Genomic DNA, 19,496 nt, shown 5'->3' with positions numbered 1-19,496 from the left:
ACCCAATAAACCTGGTTTCAACGAGTCTCAGCTCTTAGTGTGTTTCTGGTGCACTTGAACCTCAGCTTTTCTTCCCACTTTAAGTGTTTTTATGAGCACAAATGGGGGGTTAGTGCCTCCAGCACCAGCCCTTGAGTGTCACAACAACCTTTTAATGCTCCCAGAAAAGGTGGGATCAGTTTTTTCAGGGAATTATGAAGGAGTCCAGGACTCACCTTGCACAACCAACACTGCGTGGAGGTTTTTCCATCCTGCCCAAGGCATCACAACCCCAGGTAAGATTAATGTTCAATAGATAATTAATAGAACTTGCAAATGAATGCATTAGAGGACTAAGTTTGTGCTGCGATGAGGTGGAGATAGGAAATAGAGTCAGGAAGCTGAAGCGGTTTTGTTCAGGCATGAACTTCCTTCTAGGCTGTGTTGGGGAGGCAGTTGTGGTTTAGCTAAACTCAGGGGAAAAGCCAGACCTAACCCTGCTCTGTGCGGACAAAAAGGAGCTCACAGCACAAGCGCTTTAATAAACTACAGCTCTATTCCTAAACAAAACTTGCTTAGAAATAACCCTAGGACACAAGCAGGGTTGTTGTTTTCCTTCTCATACTTGATTATTCACTAGTACTCACACACTTGTCAGTATAGTCCAGGAAATCTCCAGCGTCAACACCAACAGCCCACATGCTGTTGTTCTTTGGTTAGAAAAAAAAAGGCTTTTTAATAAAATTCACCCTCCAAATAGCAAAAAAAAAAAGAAATTAGCTGCACACTAGAAGAATATGTTACAACAGATCTGCCCCGGCTGGGTTAAGGACAGATATATGGCTTTGTTCAAGTATAAACTGCTACAGAAGAGCTTAACTCCACCTAAAACATCCAGCGTTGAGTAGAAAACTGCAGCGTGAGTCAAACCTGGGCAGGTTGTGGGAACAGAACCAGGGAGGTTGTTGCTTGAGCAGCGCTCGAACTCCCATAGGGTTGATAATGGCACCCGGGGAGCCGCACACCCAAGAATTGGCTTAAACATAAAGCAGTTTTAGTAGCAGGAGTAGGCCAGGAGTGTAACTGCTCACACCTCTGTGCATCCGCTTCAGCTTCCAATAAATATCTCTGACCTCCGGCTGGGAAATTCCACTTGAATAAATAAAAATATTGCATTTTCTATCGGCCTGTTTGGGAGTCGGTTTTGGAATGTTGAGCTCAGTGCCAGAGAAGAGTCCCCCCCTGTTTAAGCGGTTAATGCTTGCAGCTCTTTGGGTTTGAACAGCTTCTTGGCGGCGATGATGGTGTTCTTCATCAGCATGGCCACTGTCATGGGCCCCACGCCCCCCGGGACCGGCGTGATGTAGCTGGCTTTCTTCTTCACCCCTGCGGGGAGGAAAACCAGAGCTTAACGTGTGGCAAGAGCAGCAAATGCTCCATCCAGAGCTGTAACCAGGCTGGTGTGGTTAAATCCCTTCACCATTGCCAGCTGAGGAAGAGGAGTTGCTCAAGGGGGATGTTTTCACCTGTTAGCAGGACAGAGGCCATTGCAGTCTGTCTGTCCCCACAGCTGAGCAAGGGAACTGAGGCAAAGCTGGGGGGGAAAGTGAAAAGCAAGGGCTAGGAGATGGATTTAGAGCACAGAAATGGTCTAATAGCTGGATTTAGGGCATGGAAGTGGTCTAATAGCTGGATTTATGGCATGGAAATGGTCTAATAGCTGGATTTAGGGCATGGAAGTGGTCTAATAGCTGGATTTAGGGCACGGAAGTGGTCTAATAGCTGGATTTAGGGCACGGAAGTGGTCTAACAGCTGGATTTAGGGCACGGAAGTGGTCTAACAGCTGGATTTAGGGCACGGAAGTGGTCTAACAGCTGGATTTAGGGCACGGAAGTGGTCTAACAGGGCACAGGAATGGTCTAACTAACTGGATTTAAAACACAGAAATGGTCTAGTAGCTGTATTTAAGGCATGGAAATGGTCTAACAGCACACAAATTGTCTAACAGATGGATTTATGGCACAGGAATGGTCTCATAGCTGGATTTAGAAGACAGAAATGGTCTAAGAGCTGGATTTAGAGCACAGAAATGGTCTAGTACAGCACAGAAATGGTCAAATAGCTGGACTGAGAGGACAGAAAGAGTCTAATAGCTGGATTTAGGGCACAGAAATGGTCAAATAGAGCACAGAAATGCCAATCCAAGGCTACATGTGGGTTTCACCCATACCCTTGAGGGCAGCCACAATCAAGTACTAACAGTGTGACCATTCACCCTCTTGCAGGAGGTGTTTCCAGTGTCGTTCCCCTGAGGTGCGCAGCTCATCCCAACAGCCCATTGGGCAGCGTTGCCATCGAGTGGTGAACAGCAAGGCCAGAAGGCAAGTTCTGCATGTTTTTATTTAAAAGTAGGAATGCGAGGGATAAATTGGTGTAGACGCAAAGTGCCCAAAGCACTCAGGGTGAGTCCCCTCTGCCTCACAGCGTTTGCCTTTCTGGGACAAAACTCCCAGGGCCAGAGAAGTGTGGGGTCTGAAGAGCCTTTACGTGCATGCTACAGATGTATATATGCAGATATGTCTGTATATATGTACATATATATGTGTGTGTATATATATGGGCATGGTTTAGTGGGGTCTGGCAGTGTTATGTTTATGGTCAGACTCTATCTTAAAGGTCTTTTCCAAATGAAATTATGTATGGTTTATAGTTGGATTCAATCTTGAAGGTCTTTTCCAAACAAAATGATTCTATATTTCGGGAAGGCTGCAGCCGTGCACAAGGTAAAATGTTGGATACACCAAGCATGCCACAAGCCTTGGGTTTTGCATCTGCTCAGTCCCACAAATGAACAATTTCTTCTCCCTTTCTCAGCACACAAGATGTTGAATCCTGAAGGAACCAGACACAAAGTCTCTCCCTACCTTCAAAATCCACGTCCCCGACCAGCCGCAACTGGGCAGTGACAGGATCCTGCACCCTCGTTATCCCCACGTCAATAACGGCGGCTCCTTCTTTGATCATGTCGGCCGTGATCAGGTTGGGGATCCCTGCGATGAGAAACGGGAACCACACACTCACAGCAGTGCCAGCAGCCCCTGCTCTCCCCTCCACATGGTGTTTTGTCCCACCTGGGCCTTCCCACCTCACAAACACCAATCTCCCCCTTGCTGCACAACCCTTCTTGATGTTCAGCTCACCAATTTGAGCTGTTTTACCGATAACAGCGTCAAGAGCTGGAATCCACCCCCACAAAGAGATCTGGCAAAGCAGCTGGGACCAGAGCATCCCCTCCAAGCTGAAACATTAAGCTTGGCTTTTAAAGTCTGGCGCTGTGGTTGGTTTTCACGCAGTTTCAGCAACACTTTTCGCACCTGCGCTAAGCTGGGGGAAGCAGCTTCCCCGAGGCTGTGAAACCCTCAACGTGAGTGGGGGAGCAGCGGCTTGTGATGCTCTTTCAGGGTGGGGTGTTTGTCTGGTTCTGCCAGATCTCGCCTCATTTTCTCTCCTCCCTTCCCCCAGGCTCACACGTGGCTTGTGCTGCCAAACAGACACCCCAAAAATCAGCTCGACTCCTCCAAGCCTGGAAAAGAACACACCCCCAAGGGATTCCTTGGCCCTGCAGCTGTCCCACAGGATTTTAAGTGTCTCTAGGTAAGCAAATGTTATTTTGCTATTTATTTTCTCCTCCCCACATCAATACAGAACTGTCTGTACATGGAGCCTGCCTGTAGCTGTTCTCATCTGCCCAGGTGCTCAGGGCAATCCCAGGCCCTCCTGCCAGATGTTATTTTACACTTCAAAGGCAGAGCTACAAAAACAGCTCTGCTAGAAGATCAAGTATGTGGCTCCTGGGCTTAATCACAGGATTAACTGTTCAAACAGCCCTGGACTCTCCTGCGCTGCCAGAGCTGCTTCAAGGTGCTCAGTACCAACAGAATTGTCTCACCTGCTGCGGCCACCACAATATCGGCACGAATCGTGTGTTGCTTCAGCTGCTCCTTGGGAGTGTAGCGGTGGGATATGGTGACAGTGGCATCGCCTGCAGGAGTGGTTACACAGAGCTTTAATTCACCTGTGCTACCCAAACACAGCTGCTTTAAGTCTTCACCTTCAAAACCTCCTGTATGTTTCTTGGGAACAATTTGAATGTGGCAGCATTTAAATAGAGAGTTCCAAAATACAGTGGAACCTGGATGCTGCCTGAAAATTCAGAGATACAAGCACCAATGCTATGTAAGATTTCTTGCTCATGAGCAGCTCTTAAATGAGAGCTCTCTGCCTAAACACTACCTAAAAGGGAATAGCAATTTTCAGACTCAAATTCCAATTTTATGCTGCAGAGAATTTAAAGAAAACAATGAATGCCAGATCTCAACGGTCTCAGAAATCTCCGGTGCTACTCAGATTAACAGCATTCCCAGTTATGTTTCGGTCTTGATGGAAATTAAGTCAATGCTACAACATGACAAAGTCTATTCATTCTAATTGATGATTTTGCAATAAATACAAAACTATTAAAAAGAAACAGCTTAAAGTGTCAGCAACTTATTGTAGGACCCTATCATTAATTACTCATGTAGTATTTATTATAACCACCAAATATGCTAAATTAATGTGAGCCTGATGACAAACCCCAGGGAACAGCCCAAATCTGAGGGAGGGAGCTGGTATGAAAAAGACAAAGACTCGCTAAACAAGGCTCCAAAAATGTTATAGGACTATGTGCATAGTTATCTCCTCAGCTTTGATGGGCCACAGTCCCTCAGGCGCTCTTGGGACTGGTTTAGGAGCCTGAGAGGGACAATGTGACAAGCTGGGGGGTCCATCCCACCAGGGCCACCCCGCTCGTACCTCCCGGGCGCTCGTGCCTGCCGTCGGTGTGCAGCAGCATGGCGATGGGCATGCCCACGTTCTTGGACCTGCCGGCCACCACCACGTTCTTCCCCAGCGTCGGGATGCCTGCAGAGGACAAGGTGGAGTCTTAAAAAGTGCATAAGCTGGAGTTACACTGGACAACATACAGATAGCGCGGCAGCTCACCGGTTCTTTTGATGATCTCCCACACGCCCCACGGCGTCGCGGGCAGCATGGAGTACTGGTCAAGGCACATGCGCCCCACGTTTATCACGTGAAAGCCGTCGACGTCTTTGTCTGGACTCACAGCGTTGCAAATCTTGCGCTCGTCAATGTGTTCTGGGAAAGAACAAAAAGCTTTAAGCCCTGGGATTGGCCAGAAAAGATGCTTTGCACTCAGAGCCCCGACCTGCCCCTTCAGAGTTAGAATGAGAGAATGGTTTTGGTTGGAAGATACCTTTAAAAATCATTGAGTCCAACTGTTCCCCCAACCCGGCACTGCCCCATGGCCTGAGAACCTCATGTCCGTCTGTCCAGCCCTCCAGGGATGGTGACTCCAGCACTGCCCTGGGCAGCCTGTTCCAATGCCCCACAGCCCTTTGGGGAAGAAATTGTTCCCCAGATCCCACCTCAACCTCCCCTGGTGCAACTTGAGGCTGTTTCCTTTCATCTTGGCACTTGTTCCTTGGCAGCAGAGACCAAACCCCCTCACTACAACCTCCTTTCGGGTAGTTCGGAAGCCTGAAGCTCCTCAAGACTTCCCACAAGCTCAAGGCCAACAGCTCTCAGGAGAAGAGCACTGAAACCACTTGGGACGGGAGCGTCAATAATGCTGAGAGGGTATTTTTAGGCACAACCAAGGTCAAGCCTCTGGCTCTGAAAGCTGACACTCCCTACACAAGAATAGATTTTTGTGCCCCTCCACTGAACTCGTCTAGGCAGCTGCACCAAGTTCTTTGTGCTGTATCACGTCAGGGTGTCACCTTCTGTGTCACCCTGTGCTGCCGCCCCTCCTTCTGCCACCCACAAACCCTTGAAAGCTTTATTTCAAAATGAAATGGATGGAAGTGTGGCTACTCACTGGGCAGAGGAAGCTGCACCAACAGGCCGTCCACATTGGCGTCATTATTGAGCCTGCTGATCAAATCCAGCAGCTCCTCTTCAGTGATAGAAGCCGGTCTGAGGATGGTTTCACTGCTGATTCCTGCGCAGTAACAAAAACCGCCACATCAGAGCGCCACACGTACACAACAGGAGAGCAACTTGCTCAATCCATGCAGATTTAAGCTGCCCAGTTTCATTTCTGATAGGTATACACCAAGGATTGTGCATTTTGTGTAACAACGGGCGCCTTCCAGGCTGGAGAGACTTTCCCATGTCCTGCGAGTCGGGTCTAAGGACCTTTAACGTCGGTCCAACAACCCAGGAAAGACTGTTTAAAAGCAGAGGCCCTCAAAGAAACCCAACCAGAGTGTCCTACAATGAAGATGCAACACATGTCCTGTGGTCCCTCTCAACACAGTAAGAAGGGGATGTTAGTCTAAAAATCTCAGCTCCAAAGGCAGCTCCGGCAGCACAGAATCCAAGGGAAATTAAACTATTTATTACCCCTCCCAGCATATTTTCTCCAGAACCATATTTTGCACCTTGGGCAGTTGGGAAACAAAAGCGCCCCATCTGTGCTTTATGTGGCCCAAGCAAGGCAGGAAATCCAAATTTAAGACTTGGTCTTGGCTTAAAGGATCCAAACAACACAATGCACCTGTGATCCGTGTTTATTAACTCCATCCCAGCACAATAACGAAGGCAGCCAAAGGAGTCACAGCAAATCCAGGGACAAACGTGGACTGGCATCCCCAAAAAGCTTCCTCCAGCATCAAGAACTCCCAACTAAATCAAGATATAGTCACTCACCCCCTTTTTTAGAGTGAAACACAAGACGTACCGACATCAGCGGCCGCTTTGGTTTTGTTGAGCACATAGGAGTGACTGGCTGGATCCTCGCCGACCAGAACCACGCTGAGGTGAGGCCTCTTGTTCCCAGCCGCGACCCACTGCTCCACCTCGTGTCGGGCTTCCTGCCGGATCTGCCGGGCCAGCTTCCTTCCCGAGATCACCACCGCCTCGTTGCTGCGACAGAAAGCGTTACCAAAGCGTTTAGCGTCCTTAGGACCGTCAAACCCAAGCTCTGTACAACATAAAGCAGGAAAAATGGATGGTGACCACACACCAGGGCAGAAAAGGCTCTTTTACTCGAGCGTATTGCGCTGTTACTCCAAATCATGTTAAGCAGCGTATTTTAGTCTTCGTTTACAGCTTTGCTGCCTAAAGCTGGGCTCAGCAAACAGAACTACCAGAGGGAACAACTTATTTGTGCAGGTGGAGAAAACACACACACAACTCTCCTCTGCAAGGCCAAGAGTCTGTGTGTATCGCTCACCTGGCACATATTTCAAGCCAAGAAACTACAAGCTTCCATTTTTAGACAGCTGGTCACCCATTCTGTGTGAAGACGTGACAGCTTCGCTACAAAGGACTTACACAAAGCAGAACTCGCTGCACTTAGGCAGAGCTTGGCCCACTGAAGAGGTTTACAGAGTAATCGTGGCTTGTCAGACGTGTGTGCACAACGTGCCGGGTTCCTGTTCCAGAGATCCCGGCCCCCAGAAATTCCTTGGTGAGACTATCGGCACATCTAGAACAGCACGAACCAATCTCACGCCCTCCCCTGCTCCATTAATCGCTGCCACCGCTACAGTTGCGTTTTCACACCGAGCCGGAGGGACGTGGTTTCAACCCCGGGACAAATTCTGACACATTGCTGGAGCAGACAGGATGTTTGCCCCTTCGAACCGCGTCAAAACAGCCCCTCACATACATCTGTGGTCTAAATCGGTAACGGGAATATTGAGTTGCTGCCAAATGCGTTCCAGGGAACCGGACACCCTGCGGTATATAGGACGTTTGGCTTGCCCATAGCTGACTGGTTGTTTTTCCCCTCAGGTTACCACTACAACTTGAATTTGAACATCATTCTCATTCACTAATCCGTTTGCAAGAGGCTTCCTCAGCACAAGCTTCACCTCTAGACTTCACTACATTTAAGCCTGGCCTTGCTGCCAGACCTCAGTACAAGCACCTTACTGACCCAATTATTCCATAATTCTGAGCCAGAGAAGCTGCTCCCCGCAGCATTACTGTCATGTACAGTGCCTTCCCAAATCACAAAGACCATTCTGTTTCCAAAGCAATCGCCACAACCCTCTCAATTTGCCACAGGAATCCAGGAGACAACTGACCCAAAAGCCCAACAGCACCAAGCACAGTTTCCAACCCCCCCGTCCAACAGGAACCAACTGAATTGCTTCAGTTTCTCCTCAAAAATCCATCAGCTGCCTGGAGAACAGACCTTCTCCTTCCAGGATCCTGCATTAAGTCCAACTTTGCTTTTTTCCTGACCTTTTCTAGGTATAACCCTGACCCTGGAGCTCTGGGGACAGTTGCCATGGGCAGAACCACCACAAGAGCTGCTCCAGACCCAGGACAGCCGCAAGGCACCATCCCAGGTAGGAAAGCATTTGCCTAAATACTTCCTGAGAGATACAGCAAATCTGTTGTGCTTTCGTAATCCCTCACCTACTCAAATAGGTAGTTTTCCTAATTAACTGTGAATTAAATGTCATTTAAACCCTAAGAGCAATCACCCCAATCAAACCCTTTTAACAATAACCAGTAAAAACCCATCCCAGACCAGCTCAGCCCACTGGCCCCCCAATTATTTTTTAGAGTTAAACCTGCAGTAAACTACCACCTACCCATTTAGATGTAAAAGGAATTATTACAAGTACACAGGGAGAGGAAAAAAATCATTAGATCAGAGACAACTCATGCCAAGAAGCAACCTAAATATTCCACTTATGTAAGCCTGAAGTTGGGGTGCCCAACCTGGGATTCTAGGGGATGGGGAGAAACATCATCTCTCTCTGTGAGCTCCAGGGAAGCCAAAATATGAGGCTGAAGCTGCATTTGGAGTAAGGACCAGCTGCAAAACCAAAGCACCCAAGCAGCAGCTGTTCCCTCAAGGGTTGTTTTGGTGCATTAGAGCAAAATCTCATGCAGAAATGATGGGAAAAGTCACTTGGTGCACGGTGAGTGGGATGCTCGGGGGTCTCCGGTCCCTCTCCCTGCGTACCCCCGGGGTGAGCCCGGTGCTTGGGCCCGGAAAGGCCCCTCAGGGGCCGCGGGGTGGCCCCAGCAGACCCGCCGCCCAGCACACACCCCACGCAAGGCGGGAGCGGGATTTCATCAGCCTGCACCGCCCGGGGCGGCCGCTGGGGGCCCTGCTCATTCATTCCCGGTACCGGAGGGCCGGGCCTATGCGGACCCGGTGGATGGGGAGGGGGCCGGGCCGGGCTTCCCCATCTCCAACCCACGCCGCGACAGGGCAGAGGAGGCGGGCGGGTCCCGCTTCTCCCCATATAAACCCCCGCCCAGGGCAGGCCGGGCCGTACCGTACCTGGCGGCGCTGAGGTGGAGACTGCGGGGCCGCAGCGCGGAGCGGCCAAGGGCGCGCAGTGGGCAGAGCGCGGTTGCCATAGCAGCGGCGCAGAAACGCAGGCGAGGAACCGGCACTGCTGCCCTCCGCGCCGCCCGCCTCCTTATATAGCGCGGGAGTCTGGCCCCGCCCCTCCGCGCGGCCGGCGGCAGCCAATCGCCGCGGCGAGCGCTGAGGAACAAGGAGTTGATTGGCGGTGGAACGGGAGGGAGGCGGGACGGAGTCGGTGCTTCCCGGTAGAGGGAGGTGCTCCGGGGAGGGGTGGGCGAGGCGGAAAGAGAAGAGGAGCGTGATTGGCGGAGACGGGCGGGGCGTCTCCTCCCTAATTGGGCACGGCGGCGCTGATTGGCTGGGCCAAGAGTGCCTGCAAGCGGGACCGCGGATTGCGTAAGCGAGGAGCGGGGTCAGGGTTGGGGTTAAGTCAGGGGTCAGGTTTAAAACTGATTTGGGTTGGGGTCAAGGCGGGATTGGGGCTGATAAGGGTCATATAGCTGTAAGAAATGGTGAAAACCTGTAGAAATGGGTTCTGGGAAGAGGGTTGGACAATTTTTTTGATGTTTTAGGAGGAATGTCAGTCTGTCAGGTTGTTTGGGGGGCTGGATAGGGCACGTGGGTCTGATGGTGTGATGGTGAAAAGAAACCTGTGCATTGAGGGGGGCTCAGTTGCAGGAAGGTGTGGGGATGCTCTGGCTCATTGGGAGGGGACTCTGGGGGTCCCTAGCCCCATGGGGAGGGGGCTTTGTGTGTCGCCAGGCTCATGGGGAGCCCAGGACCACGATGAGGGGAGCTCCAAGGGTCCCCCAGCTCATGAGGAAGGGGCTTTGAGTGTCCGAAGGCCCATGGGGGGTCTCCAGACCCATAAGGTGGGGGCTTTGTGAGCTTCCTGGCCCATGGTGGGGGCCCAGGACTATGATGAGAGATCTTTGGGGGTCTCCAGGCCCATGGGGAGGAGGCTTTGAGGGCCCACAGGCCCATGGGGAGGGGACTTCAGGGGTCCCTAGGCTTATGGGGGGTCTCCAGACCCATGATGAGCAGGCTCTGGGGCTCCCCAGGCCCATGTGGAAGAGGCTCCAGGGGTCGCCAGACCCACGGCAGGGACCCAGGCCCATGACAAAGGAGCTCTGGGGGTCACCAGGCCCATGGGGAAGGGGCTCTAGGGGTCCCCAGGCCCATAAGGAGGGGGCTCCGGGGGTCCCCAGGCTTTGGGGGGCCATGACCGGCACAGCCCCACGTGACTCTTGGCCGCGGCGCTGTTGCCAGGGTGACGGCGCCGTGCGAGGCCCCGCCCCCTCACAGCGAAGCCCCGCCTCTCCCCGCCGAGGCCCCGCCCCCTCGGCGGAGCTCTCGCGAGAGTTGGCGGGAGCGGGCCGGGCGCTGCCCGTAAGGAGCCGCGGGCGCGCCAGGAGCTGCCGCCTCCGCTTCAGCTTCGCCCGCCATGAGCTTCCTCTTGTGAGCTTTTTGGGGTGACCCTGAGGGGCCGGGGGAGAACTGCGAGGGTAGAAAAGCACTTGGGGAGGGGTTGCATGAGAGGTTTTGGGCGCTAAGGTCTTTGTGGAGGGGGGTTTGTGAGGGGTTTCGGTCTGAGAGGGTTGGGGGAGCGGGTGTTGGGCCGGGTCTGTGAGGGGCTTGTGGGGGGGAAGGTTTTGTGAGGAATTCTGAGGGGTTTATGGGGTGGGGGTGCTGAGGGAGACTTAGGGGGGTGGCTGGTGGATTTGGGGAGGTTAAGGAAGGTGTTGTTGGGAGGTTTTGGGGTTCATGGACCTTAGGGCTTGTGCTGAGGAACAGGGGGCTCCTCAGGGTGGTTTTTAGGAAGGGCAGAGGCCGTGGGTGCTCCTGAGGGGGATGTTCTGCCGTGAGGGGGGACCCTGAGAGTTGGGGGCTCTGGGGTGAGACAAAAAGAGGAGCTCCCTGTCCCATGGGGTGGGTTTGGGGTGGGCCTGACCCTGCACCTGTGGGTGGGCACTGGGGCTGTGAAGGGAGGTGAGGGAGGTGGGTGTAATGGTGCTGGAACCGAGTTAACTGGGTAAACCTGGAAACGTGTGGTGTAAAAATAAATAAATAAAGTATCTTTAAAGCGCTCTGTGGGGTGGGCTGTTGGATACCTGTGTGGTAGATGTGAAGTGCGAGGGGGGTTCTGGCTCCCTCCGCCTCTGGCCAGCAGGAGGGAGCAGTTCGATTTAAGAGCAAACTAGAAGGAAAGGTCTTTTATTTCTACACTGAGCATTGCGCATAAAGAGCATGTGAAGCCACCGCGAGGTGCAAACGTGTCTGGTTCTGCATGATAGAGACAGGATGCCAAGCGGCACATGATGGGGAAGCCTGCTTACCCACTCAGTGCTTTGGCCCTGGCTGCCCGGCCGTTTGCATCACCCTTGCTGGGAAGCAGAGAGCTGGCGGGGACTGAAACGTAACATTTTGTGGTTGAGATGTCTTGAAATTCATCAGTTTTTAGCAGCTGTTTGGGGAGAGCCTGCGGTTCCACCGGAGGGACGGGGGGAGTTTGAGGAGTTGTCGATGTCTTGGCTGCTGAGTGTGGTGAGAGCACGATGCATTTTGGTGCTGGAGTCTATTAAGTCAAGCCGGCTGGTTGTTTTGTTACGTGGGCTTTTCTTTCCGTGATCTGAAACAACTGGTGCACCGAATATTTGTGATTTTTTAGAAAGGGCAGGTAAAATAGGGAAGCAGGTGGCTTTGGCTCGCACGTAGGGTCCGTTCACCCCCGCGATGGGGGAAACATTTTGGGGGAGAAAACGCTATTAAAGGGGTAACTGGAGGTGTTTATTTCCTCTCGTCAGCGGGAGCCGATCTTCGAAAACCTTCAAACCCAAGAAGAACATTCCCGAGGGCTCCCATCAGTACGAACTCCTGAAACATGCGGAGGCGACGCTGGGGAGCGGGAACCTCAGACAAGCGGTTATGTTGCCAGAGGGAGAGGATCTTAACGAGTGGATCGCAGTTAACAGTGAGTCCTGGGAGCAGGAAAACTGAGAAAAGCTGATTTTTTTATCTCCCCCAGTGAAATTTGTATCCCTGGAGTGCTCTGTTTAGTTGAGTCAGAATAAAAGTTACGGTGTGGTGCGTCAAAGGGACGTTGCGCTCCGGAAACGTGCAGAAAGCAAGACGCAAACCCACACCGTTGTGGTTTTGGGGTGGGGTTTTTCGAGTTCAGCCTTGCACAGGCGACAAGGTTGGCGAGTGGTTGTTTTGTACTTGGTTTTTGTACTCCGGTATAAACATTTTGACTCCAGTATTGATACTTTAAATTTCCAAGTTGGCACCATCAACTGCAAAATGGCAACAGCGAGGAGTCTGGGGAAAAAAGTAGAACTGTTTTCCTTCCTTTATAGCTGTGTGCGTGGTTTCAAAAGCTAAACGCTATGAATTTATTTGGATTTAAGCTATTGCTGTCCCTGGCCTTGAACTTTCCTTCTTTGGAGGTTACAGGAGGAAGGAGAAGTAGCTTTGAGCAATGGAAAACAGTAAGATGGTCCGCAAGTGTTAATATGGGAGACCTTTATCAAAATCAATCAGGTTTGGGGTACCAGAATTTTTTAAAGGTGCCTGGAACATAAAGCAGTGACTTCCAAGGCACGGGAAGCGAAGCGGAGCCGCATGCTGTACAAACCACCAAGGGGTGCAAAAACTGTCGGAGCGATTCAGATTCTCAGAATGTCTCGAAGTCGTCAGCGACCCGATGTCGTACAGAAGGGGGGGTGTTTGCCGAGTTTTGTGGCACGTTCACCCCCACAACAGCGATTCTGCGCTCTGCTCCGCTTTGCGTTTCCACTGTGAGTAAACCCACTGCGTTTCCTTTCCAGCGGTGGATTTCTTCAACCAGATCAACATGCTATACGGGACCATTACGGAGTTCTGCACGGAGACCAGCTGCCCGGTCATGTCCGCGGGACCCAGGTGAGAAGTTTACCGTGGATTTAAATGTGGGGGGAGCGGGTGGGTCACTCGAGCATGCATAGAAAGCAGCTAAAAAGCAAGTGGAATGCGTCCAGGTGCAGCACCCTGCTCCCCGCTGTCCGTTTGTCTGGCATGGGGAATATTTGTTCAGAAGCAGCATGTGTGGGGATTTCTTTTTCCATCTGTCAGTTGAGTTGTTGGGAAGCTGATGAGATGTGTTGGTGAAATGGTTTGTTTTATGGACAGATGTGTTGGAAAAATGGCTTAAGGGAGGATGTGTTCGTAAAATGGTTTGTTTCATTTTAAGGAAAGATGCGTTGGAGAAATGGTTTGTATTACGGAAAGATGTGTTGTTGTAATGGTTTATTTTAAGGGAGGATGTGTTGGTGAAATGGTTTGTTTCATTTTAAGGAAAGATATTTGTTTTCTTTTAAGGAAAGAGATGTTGGTGAAAGGGCTTGGTTTGTTTTAAGAAAAATGGAAGATGTAACTTGACCAGAAGGGTCTGGTTTTGAGAGCCCATAGGGTGGTTTTTCAGAGCATGAGCGATTCTGAAGTTGCTGCAGCCAGTGAGGGTGGATTTGAGGTGCCTCTTTGCTTTTAGGCGTGAATACCCGCAGGGAGAAGAACATTTAATGTCTTCTCTGCACTGGTGTGTTGAGTGGAGATAAAACTGCAGCAGAACATCTCTTTGTTTTCCGGGGAGCCGGTGGCTGCGTAACATCCTGCCCCGCTTTTCTGCCCACAAGTAGCTCGATTGCGAGTTCCCGTTTCTATATTTAGTGACATTTCCTGTGACTGTTTCCCGTTTAAATGGCATCGAGTGTTTTGCTCATCCTCAGACAAGAGGCGGCAGTCAAAACATGGAGGTTTTTTTTCCCGTTTTTGAAGAACTTTGGCAAAAAATCTCGGAGCAAGCGGGTTGTGGTGGTGTTCTACGGGTGATGTCTGCCTTGCTTTGGAGGAAAGGCGGGATTAATAAATATGGGGATTTTTGGCTAAGTTGTCCATCTCATGTGCTGAATTCCTGCCAAAGGCCATTGGTGAATTAAGATGTTGAGCGATGGCCCCGACGCTTCCTCTTTGCCCCGTTTTCGACTCATTTTAAGGAAGCGTTATGTCTCTGACACAAGGCTGCAGTTCACTTTTGAGGCTGAAACCCCGAGGCGGTGGCTGCAGGTGTCACCTCTGCCAGGGACCAGATTGGCTGAGTTTATTGAACACCGACTGGTGTGTTGCGCTTGAGAAACTCAAGAAGGCAAAGTGCAGCTCTTGTGGCTTTTGAGGAGCGCGAGTGTTGCAGCTTTGCTCCTCATTGAGATAAATAGGGAGTTACAGGGCCTGAAAATGCAGTTCTTTTGTTGTCCTAGAGCCAATAGTTTATTTTCCTCCCCTCTCCCTGCAGGTATGAGTACCACTGGGCGGATGGCACCAACATAAAGAAGCCGATCAAGTGCTCAGCTCCCAAGTACATCGATTACTTGATGACGTGGGTGCAGGACCAGCTGGACGACGAGACGCTCTTCCCCTCCAAGATCGGTAAGCGCCGGGCTTCGCGTACAGCACCGAGCGGCCCCCGGGGCGTCTGAGCGACCCGTGGGATTTCTCACTGCGTTTCAGGCGTCCCTTTTCCCAAGAACTTCATGTCGGTGGCCAAGACGATCCTGAAGCGGCTGTTCCGCGTGTACGCCCACATCTACCACCAGCACTTCGACTCGGTGATGCGGCTGCAGGAGGAGGCTCATCTCAACACCTCCTTCAAGCACTTTATCTTCTTCGTGCAGGTGAGGCCCAGAGCACCTGCTGCTCACTCGGGTGTCTCGTTTGCTTTTAGAGTTGGATTTTAGTGCCTCTGAAGATGAACAGCAGTGGTGTGTGCTGGAAGATGCAGTGACTCCTGTTCTGTGTGTTTGTGGTGTTGGGGGTTTTTTTCAGGTCAAGCTGGTTGCAAAATGAATTTCTCTCTCAGGTTTTAGCTCTGGGCCTGCAGCAAAAGAAACCAGGCTTGAGAATTTGAGGCTTTTGTAGCTCAATAATTGACTGGGAAGTAGCAAGTGCAGCGCCTTTTTTTCCTTGGGGGTATTTACAATCTGTTTTGTGACAGCAAGTGACTCATGGTGTGGAGCAGCAGCACCACAGGAAAAGATTTATTGTGTTGAAATGCTTGAGACACAGGAGCAGTGGCTGCTGTGGTACCACTTGTTGGGTGGTTCTCTAGGAGTTTGCACAGGCTGAGTTCCCACAGCCCTTGAGAGATGACTGAGTTATTGTGTTGCTTTTTCCCCCACCAGGAGTTCAACTTGATCGACAGGCGGGAGTTGGCTCCTCTGCAGGAACTGATCGAGAAGTTGGGCTCCAAGGACAGATAAACCTTCCCAGGGAGGACCCTTTGGACTTTCCTTTCTGCTTAGTTCACCAGCCACTTCTACGCTTTGCCTTCAGCGATGGGGCATCAGTCTCAGAGGCCGAGCATCACTGTAAAACACCATAGAAGTATGGCTGTGCTGGTTTTCGATGCTGCGCCCTCCAGTCCAGCAAGAACAGCAGCCCAGTTGAGGACGGGACTTAGCACTGCCGTTCTCCTTTCAGAGGCCAAGTTTGTTTAGACACAGCCCACTCTGAAGTGTTTCCTTTTGGACAAGATGCACCTAGAGCCTTAGCTCCCCTTGGCATTGGAAGGACAAGTGCCTGGTGTCAAGAGCAGCTCCCTGGGGTTTGGGGCTGCATGGCAATAAGAAGAATAAAGTTTCTCCTCCTTCCTTCTCTTTTTCAGAGGAGTGTTTCATGTCATTCTTGCACAGTGCATTGAAAATGCAGCATGGTGTAGAAAATGTTCCTCCCAAGCTGGGATTCCCGGTTTGAGAATGCTTGGACTTAAATTTTTTTTCAGAGCATGGAGTCTGGGCAGAAAGCAAAGCACCTAAAATAAAACTTTATTCAACTAGGCAGGAGTGAAAGCATCAGGGTTTGGGGATGGAGGTGAAGATGCGCAGCCCGTGCATGGTCTTGATCTCCTCACTGAGTGCCTGCAACAGACAAATGTTGCTCTTGAGTGGTCCTGGAATCAAGTGCACACAGCAGCAGGCACCGAGCGCTGCTCCTCTGAGTCCATCTCCCCCAGAAGACACAGCTACACTGTAAGTTGACAATACCACCTGACATAATGCCCAAGGCTATATGTACTAAACTAGATCACCAAAATTAAGTGCTCCCACACTACATTGTGCACATACACCAAAGTGGTTTTAGTTCCATATTCCACCAAAATTGTGAGCACTAAGTGTTCTACATGCAGCTGCTACAGTGTGGGTAAGTGGCCCTTGCAAACTGAGGTGTGCACACACAGCCTCCCCTTTTTCCCCCCCCAACAAAGACACTTCACCCAGTCTGGGAGCTCTGCACTACTGAGGAGTAGGATGAACTACACTATAAGCACACCCCTCCCAGTAATAAAAGTGTGTGCACTCCAGGCACTGTGGTGTGTACATGCAGTCAATTTGGAGGCTGCACTCAGCACTGTAAAGCAGGAAAAATACACACTATTCATTGTGGAGGGAAGAGCAGGCTACACTATTTATTACTGGGAAAGGAGGACTGTGCTATTCAGTGCTGTGCTCACAGTCAGTCTTCTTATCTTTCTGTGTGTGCACGCATACAGTGCCCAGATAAGTACTGCACACACAGTGCCTGTTTGAGGGCAAAAATGGGAGCTGTGTAAGACACTCACACCTCACTGCCGAGCAGAGGGTGTGAACGTGCACACAGAGCACCCCACACTAACACCTGCACACACACCACCGTCTGTTCTTGAGCCCTGCACTGCTGAGGAGTGGGAAGAACTGGACTATATACACTATTTATTTTGGAGGGAAGAGCAGGCTACACTACTACTGCAAAGGGAGGGCTGTGCTATTAAGACACACTATGTGTGGGCATAGCACTTTTTCCTCTGTGTGTGTACGTGCACACATGCAGTCAGTGCACACACAGCTATGGTGCCTATCTGGGGGGAAAAGGGTGGGCTGAGCGCTGTCTGTTTTTGGAGACCCACACAGCTGAGGAGTGGAAAGGAGATAAAATTACACTATTGACAATTTATTTATTTTGGAGGGAGGAAAGAGCAGGCTACACTATTTATTTCTTGGAGGGTTGTGCTATTAAGACACTGGCACTGTGTGCAGCCACAGCACTTTTAATCCTCTGGGTGTGCGCAGCACATCACAGCGTGTGTGTGTGTGTCTGCACTTCACACTCACTGTGTGCATGTACACACATGCAGTGCCCGGCTGTGACTGTGTGCACACACAGCCACACCACTGATTGAGAAGGAAGAGCTGTGCTGCTGTTCAGTGTGGATGTGGAAAAAGAAAGTACTTTGTTTTTTATTAGGGGTACAGTCTGTATTTGGTTGGGGGAAGAATGGCTGCAGGTTTTATCCAGCTGGGGGAAGAAGGGGAACACTATTTGGGGTTAGATCTACACTCTAAGACACTCACAGCACTTAATCCTCTGCGTGCAGCACTGATGTGCGCTCGGCTGTAACGCAGCACGTGTGTCAGACACAGCTGAGCCCCGGCTGTGAGCGGCACAGGCAGAACACCCGCGGTCAGCGCTGCACACACAGCCACACTGGTTCTGATGGGGGAGGGAAAGCTGCACTGCTCACTCACAGTCTAAGTTAACACCCGGGCTGTGCGTGCGGCACCGGCAGCCGAGCTCCCTGCCCACAGCATCTTGTAATGGGGTGCTGCGTGTGCAAAGCGCTTCAGTTTTGCACGCTGGTTGTGCGCACAGACGCAGCCCCTGTGCTCAACTCAACTCCAGCGCTGCGCGCACACGGGCACGAAACTCCTAATCGCAACGCGCTGCGGGCGGCGAGTTCGGCTGCAAACGCTGCACAAGCGTGAAACACTAATCACACTCGCACTTAAACACGCACACGGTGCCCGAGCGCGGCCGCCCCCGCGCCCCCCCTCACCTGATTCACCATCTGGTGCTGCTGCACCGTCCGCTTCTCCCGGAATTCCTCCGACTCGATGTGAATTTCGTACATGGCGCCGCAGCCTCCTGCAAAAACAAAACGCTTGGGCAAAGGGGCCCTTTGTGTCCCCACGTCCTGACCCTTCGGGGGGGCCCGGGGACGGACCCCGCTCGCAGAGCGCGGAGGGTTCGGGGCAGGGGAGGGGAACACGGAGCGCTCTCCGTACCTGAGATATCCACGACTTTGATGGCGGACGCCCGGGGGAACTTCTCCCGCAGCACCCGGGCCACTCGGGCCTCCCCGTCCGTCTGCGAGGAGAAGCCCCGCCAGGTGCTGCGGCGCAGGAGGAGCTGGGGAGGGGGGAAAGGGTTAAAAACCCGCGGGGGAGCCGCCGCCCACGCGGTAGCGGGGGAACCGGGGAGCCCAGGCACCAGCACCGGGGGGGGAGGAAGAACGCTCGCCGGGCCGGGGGGCGGGACGCTCACCGTGAGGGGCCGGGGGCACCGGACCCGCGAGTGGAGCCACTTACGCGCCCCCAACCCCTACCCCTGGACTGGGGAGGGGGGCAGAGGCAGAGGGAGGGACAGACGGACACAGGGACAGACGGACAGACACACGGACAGACAGACACGCACCGGCCTCAGTCCCGTCGCGGCCGCCATACTGTGCGGCGCGCGCCCGCTGACCGGCCGCTGCCGCCGCGCGCCGGGGTCACTGCGCAGCCAGCCAATCGTTGCGCTCCTCCTCGCAGGAGTGGGCGGGGCCGGCGCTGAGACTACGCCGCAGCGACCCCTGGCGGCTCGGAGGACCACGAAGGGGACACCCCCATGCCCGGGGTGCGTGGGGGGCACCGAAAGGGCCCGATCCTGCCCCCCCCGAAAGGGCCCCCGTGTCCTCATCCTCCACACCCCCATACCATACGCAAGACCCCATCCTGCCCCTCCTCAAAGGGCCCCATCCTGTCCCCCCTCCAAGTCCCCCATCCTGACCCCCCCCATTCCCATAGACAGGGCCCCATCCTGAGTCCTCCCCCAAACTCCCCATTCTGACCCCTCATTCCCATAGAGAGGGCCCTATCCTGACCCCACCTCCCCCCCCCAAATTCCCCATCCTGACCCTCCATTACCCCACCCCCACAAACTCCCCACTCTGACCCCCCCCCAAATTCCCCATCCTGATCCCCCACTCCCCTACCCAGGGTCCCATTCTGC

At 52.4% G+C, this 19,496-nt stretch overlaps 3 protein-coding genes and 1 long non-coding RNA gene across 4 annotated transcripts; 2 read left to right on the top strand and 2 right to left on the bottom strand.

The window, feature by feature from the left end:
* The first annotated feature begins 171 nt into the window (after positions 1-171).
* On the top strand, positions 172-4,704 carry LOC139825667 (uncharacterized). The gene is made up of 5 exons (XR_011735882.1): positions 172-275; positions 2,266-2,361; positions 2,855-3,019; positions 3,503-3,634; positions 3,733-4,704. It is a non-coding gene; the product is annotated as an uncharacterized lncRNA (long non-coding RNA).
* Positions 517-9,486, bottom strand: MTHFD2 (methylenetetrahydrofolate dehydrogenase (NADP+ dependent) 2, methenyltetrahydrofolate cyclohydrolase). The gene is made up of 8 exons (XM_065856592.2): positions 9,354-9,486; positions 6,783-6,967; positions 5,919-6,041; positions 5,024-5,176; positions 4,835-4,942; positions 3,930-4,022; positions 2,905-3,030; positions 517-1,365 (listed from the first exon to the last, which is right to left on the bottom strand). The coding sequence occupies exons 1-8, from the start codon at positions 9,431-9,433 to the stop codon at positions 1,226-1,228; spliced, it is 1,008 nt and encodes a 335-aa protein (XP_065712664.1). The 5' UTR covers positions 9,434-9,486; the 3' UTR covers positions 517-1,225.
* A 1,236-nt stretch (positions 9,487-10,722) lies between these two features.
* MOB1A (MOB kinase activator 1A) lies at positions 10,723-16,076 on the top strand. The gene is made up of 6 exons (XM_065856593.2): positions 10,723-10,841; positions 12,188-12,354; positions 13,211-13,304; positions 14,710-14,843; positions 14,925-15,088; positions 15,596-16,076. The coding sequence occupies exons 1-6, from the start codon at positions 10,828-10,830 to the stop codon at positions 15,671-15,673; spliced, it is 651 nt and encodes a 216-aa protein (XP_065712665.1). The 5' UTR covers positions 10,723-10,827; the 3' UTR covers positions 15,674-16,076.
* Positions 16,077-16,220: 144 nt separating this feature from the next.
* Positions 16,221-19,019, bottom strand: BOLA3 (bolA family member 3). Its single transcript, XM_065856594.2, has 4 exons — positions 18,921-19,019; positions 18,512-18,635; positions 18,283-18,371; positions 16,221-16,330 (listed from the first exon to the last, which is right to left on the bottom strand). The coding sequence occupies exons 1-4, from the start codon at positions 18,945-18,947 to the stop codon at positions 16,265-16,267; spliced, it is 306 nt and encodes a 101-aa protein (XP_065712666.1). The 5' UTR covers positions 18,948-19,019; the 3' UTR covers positions 16,221-16,264.
* Between the last annotated feature and the right edge of the window lie 477 nt (positions 19,020-19,496).

Source organism: Patagioenas fasciata, chromosome 26 (genome assembly GCF_037038585.1).
Source record: "Patagioenas fasciata isolate bPatFas1 chromosome 26, bPatFas1.hap1, whole genome shotgun sequence".
In the NCBI taxonomy this organism is placed as follows: Eukaryota; Metazoa; Chordata; class Aves; order Columbiformes; family Columbidae; genus Patagioenas; species Patagioenas fasciata.
Note: the sequence above shows the minus strand (reverse complement) of the source record. Positions and strands in the feature narration are given on the sequence as shown.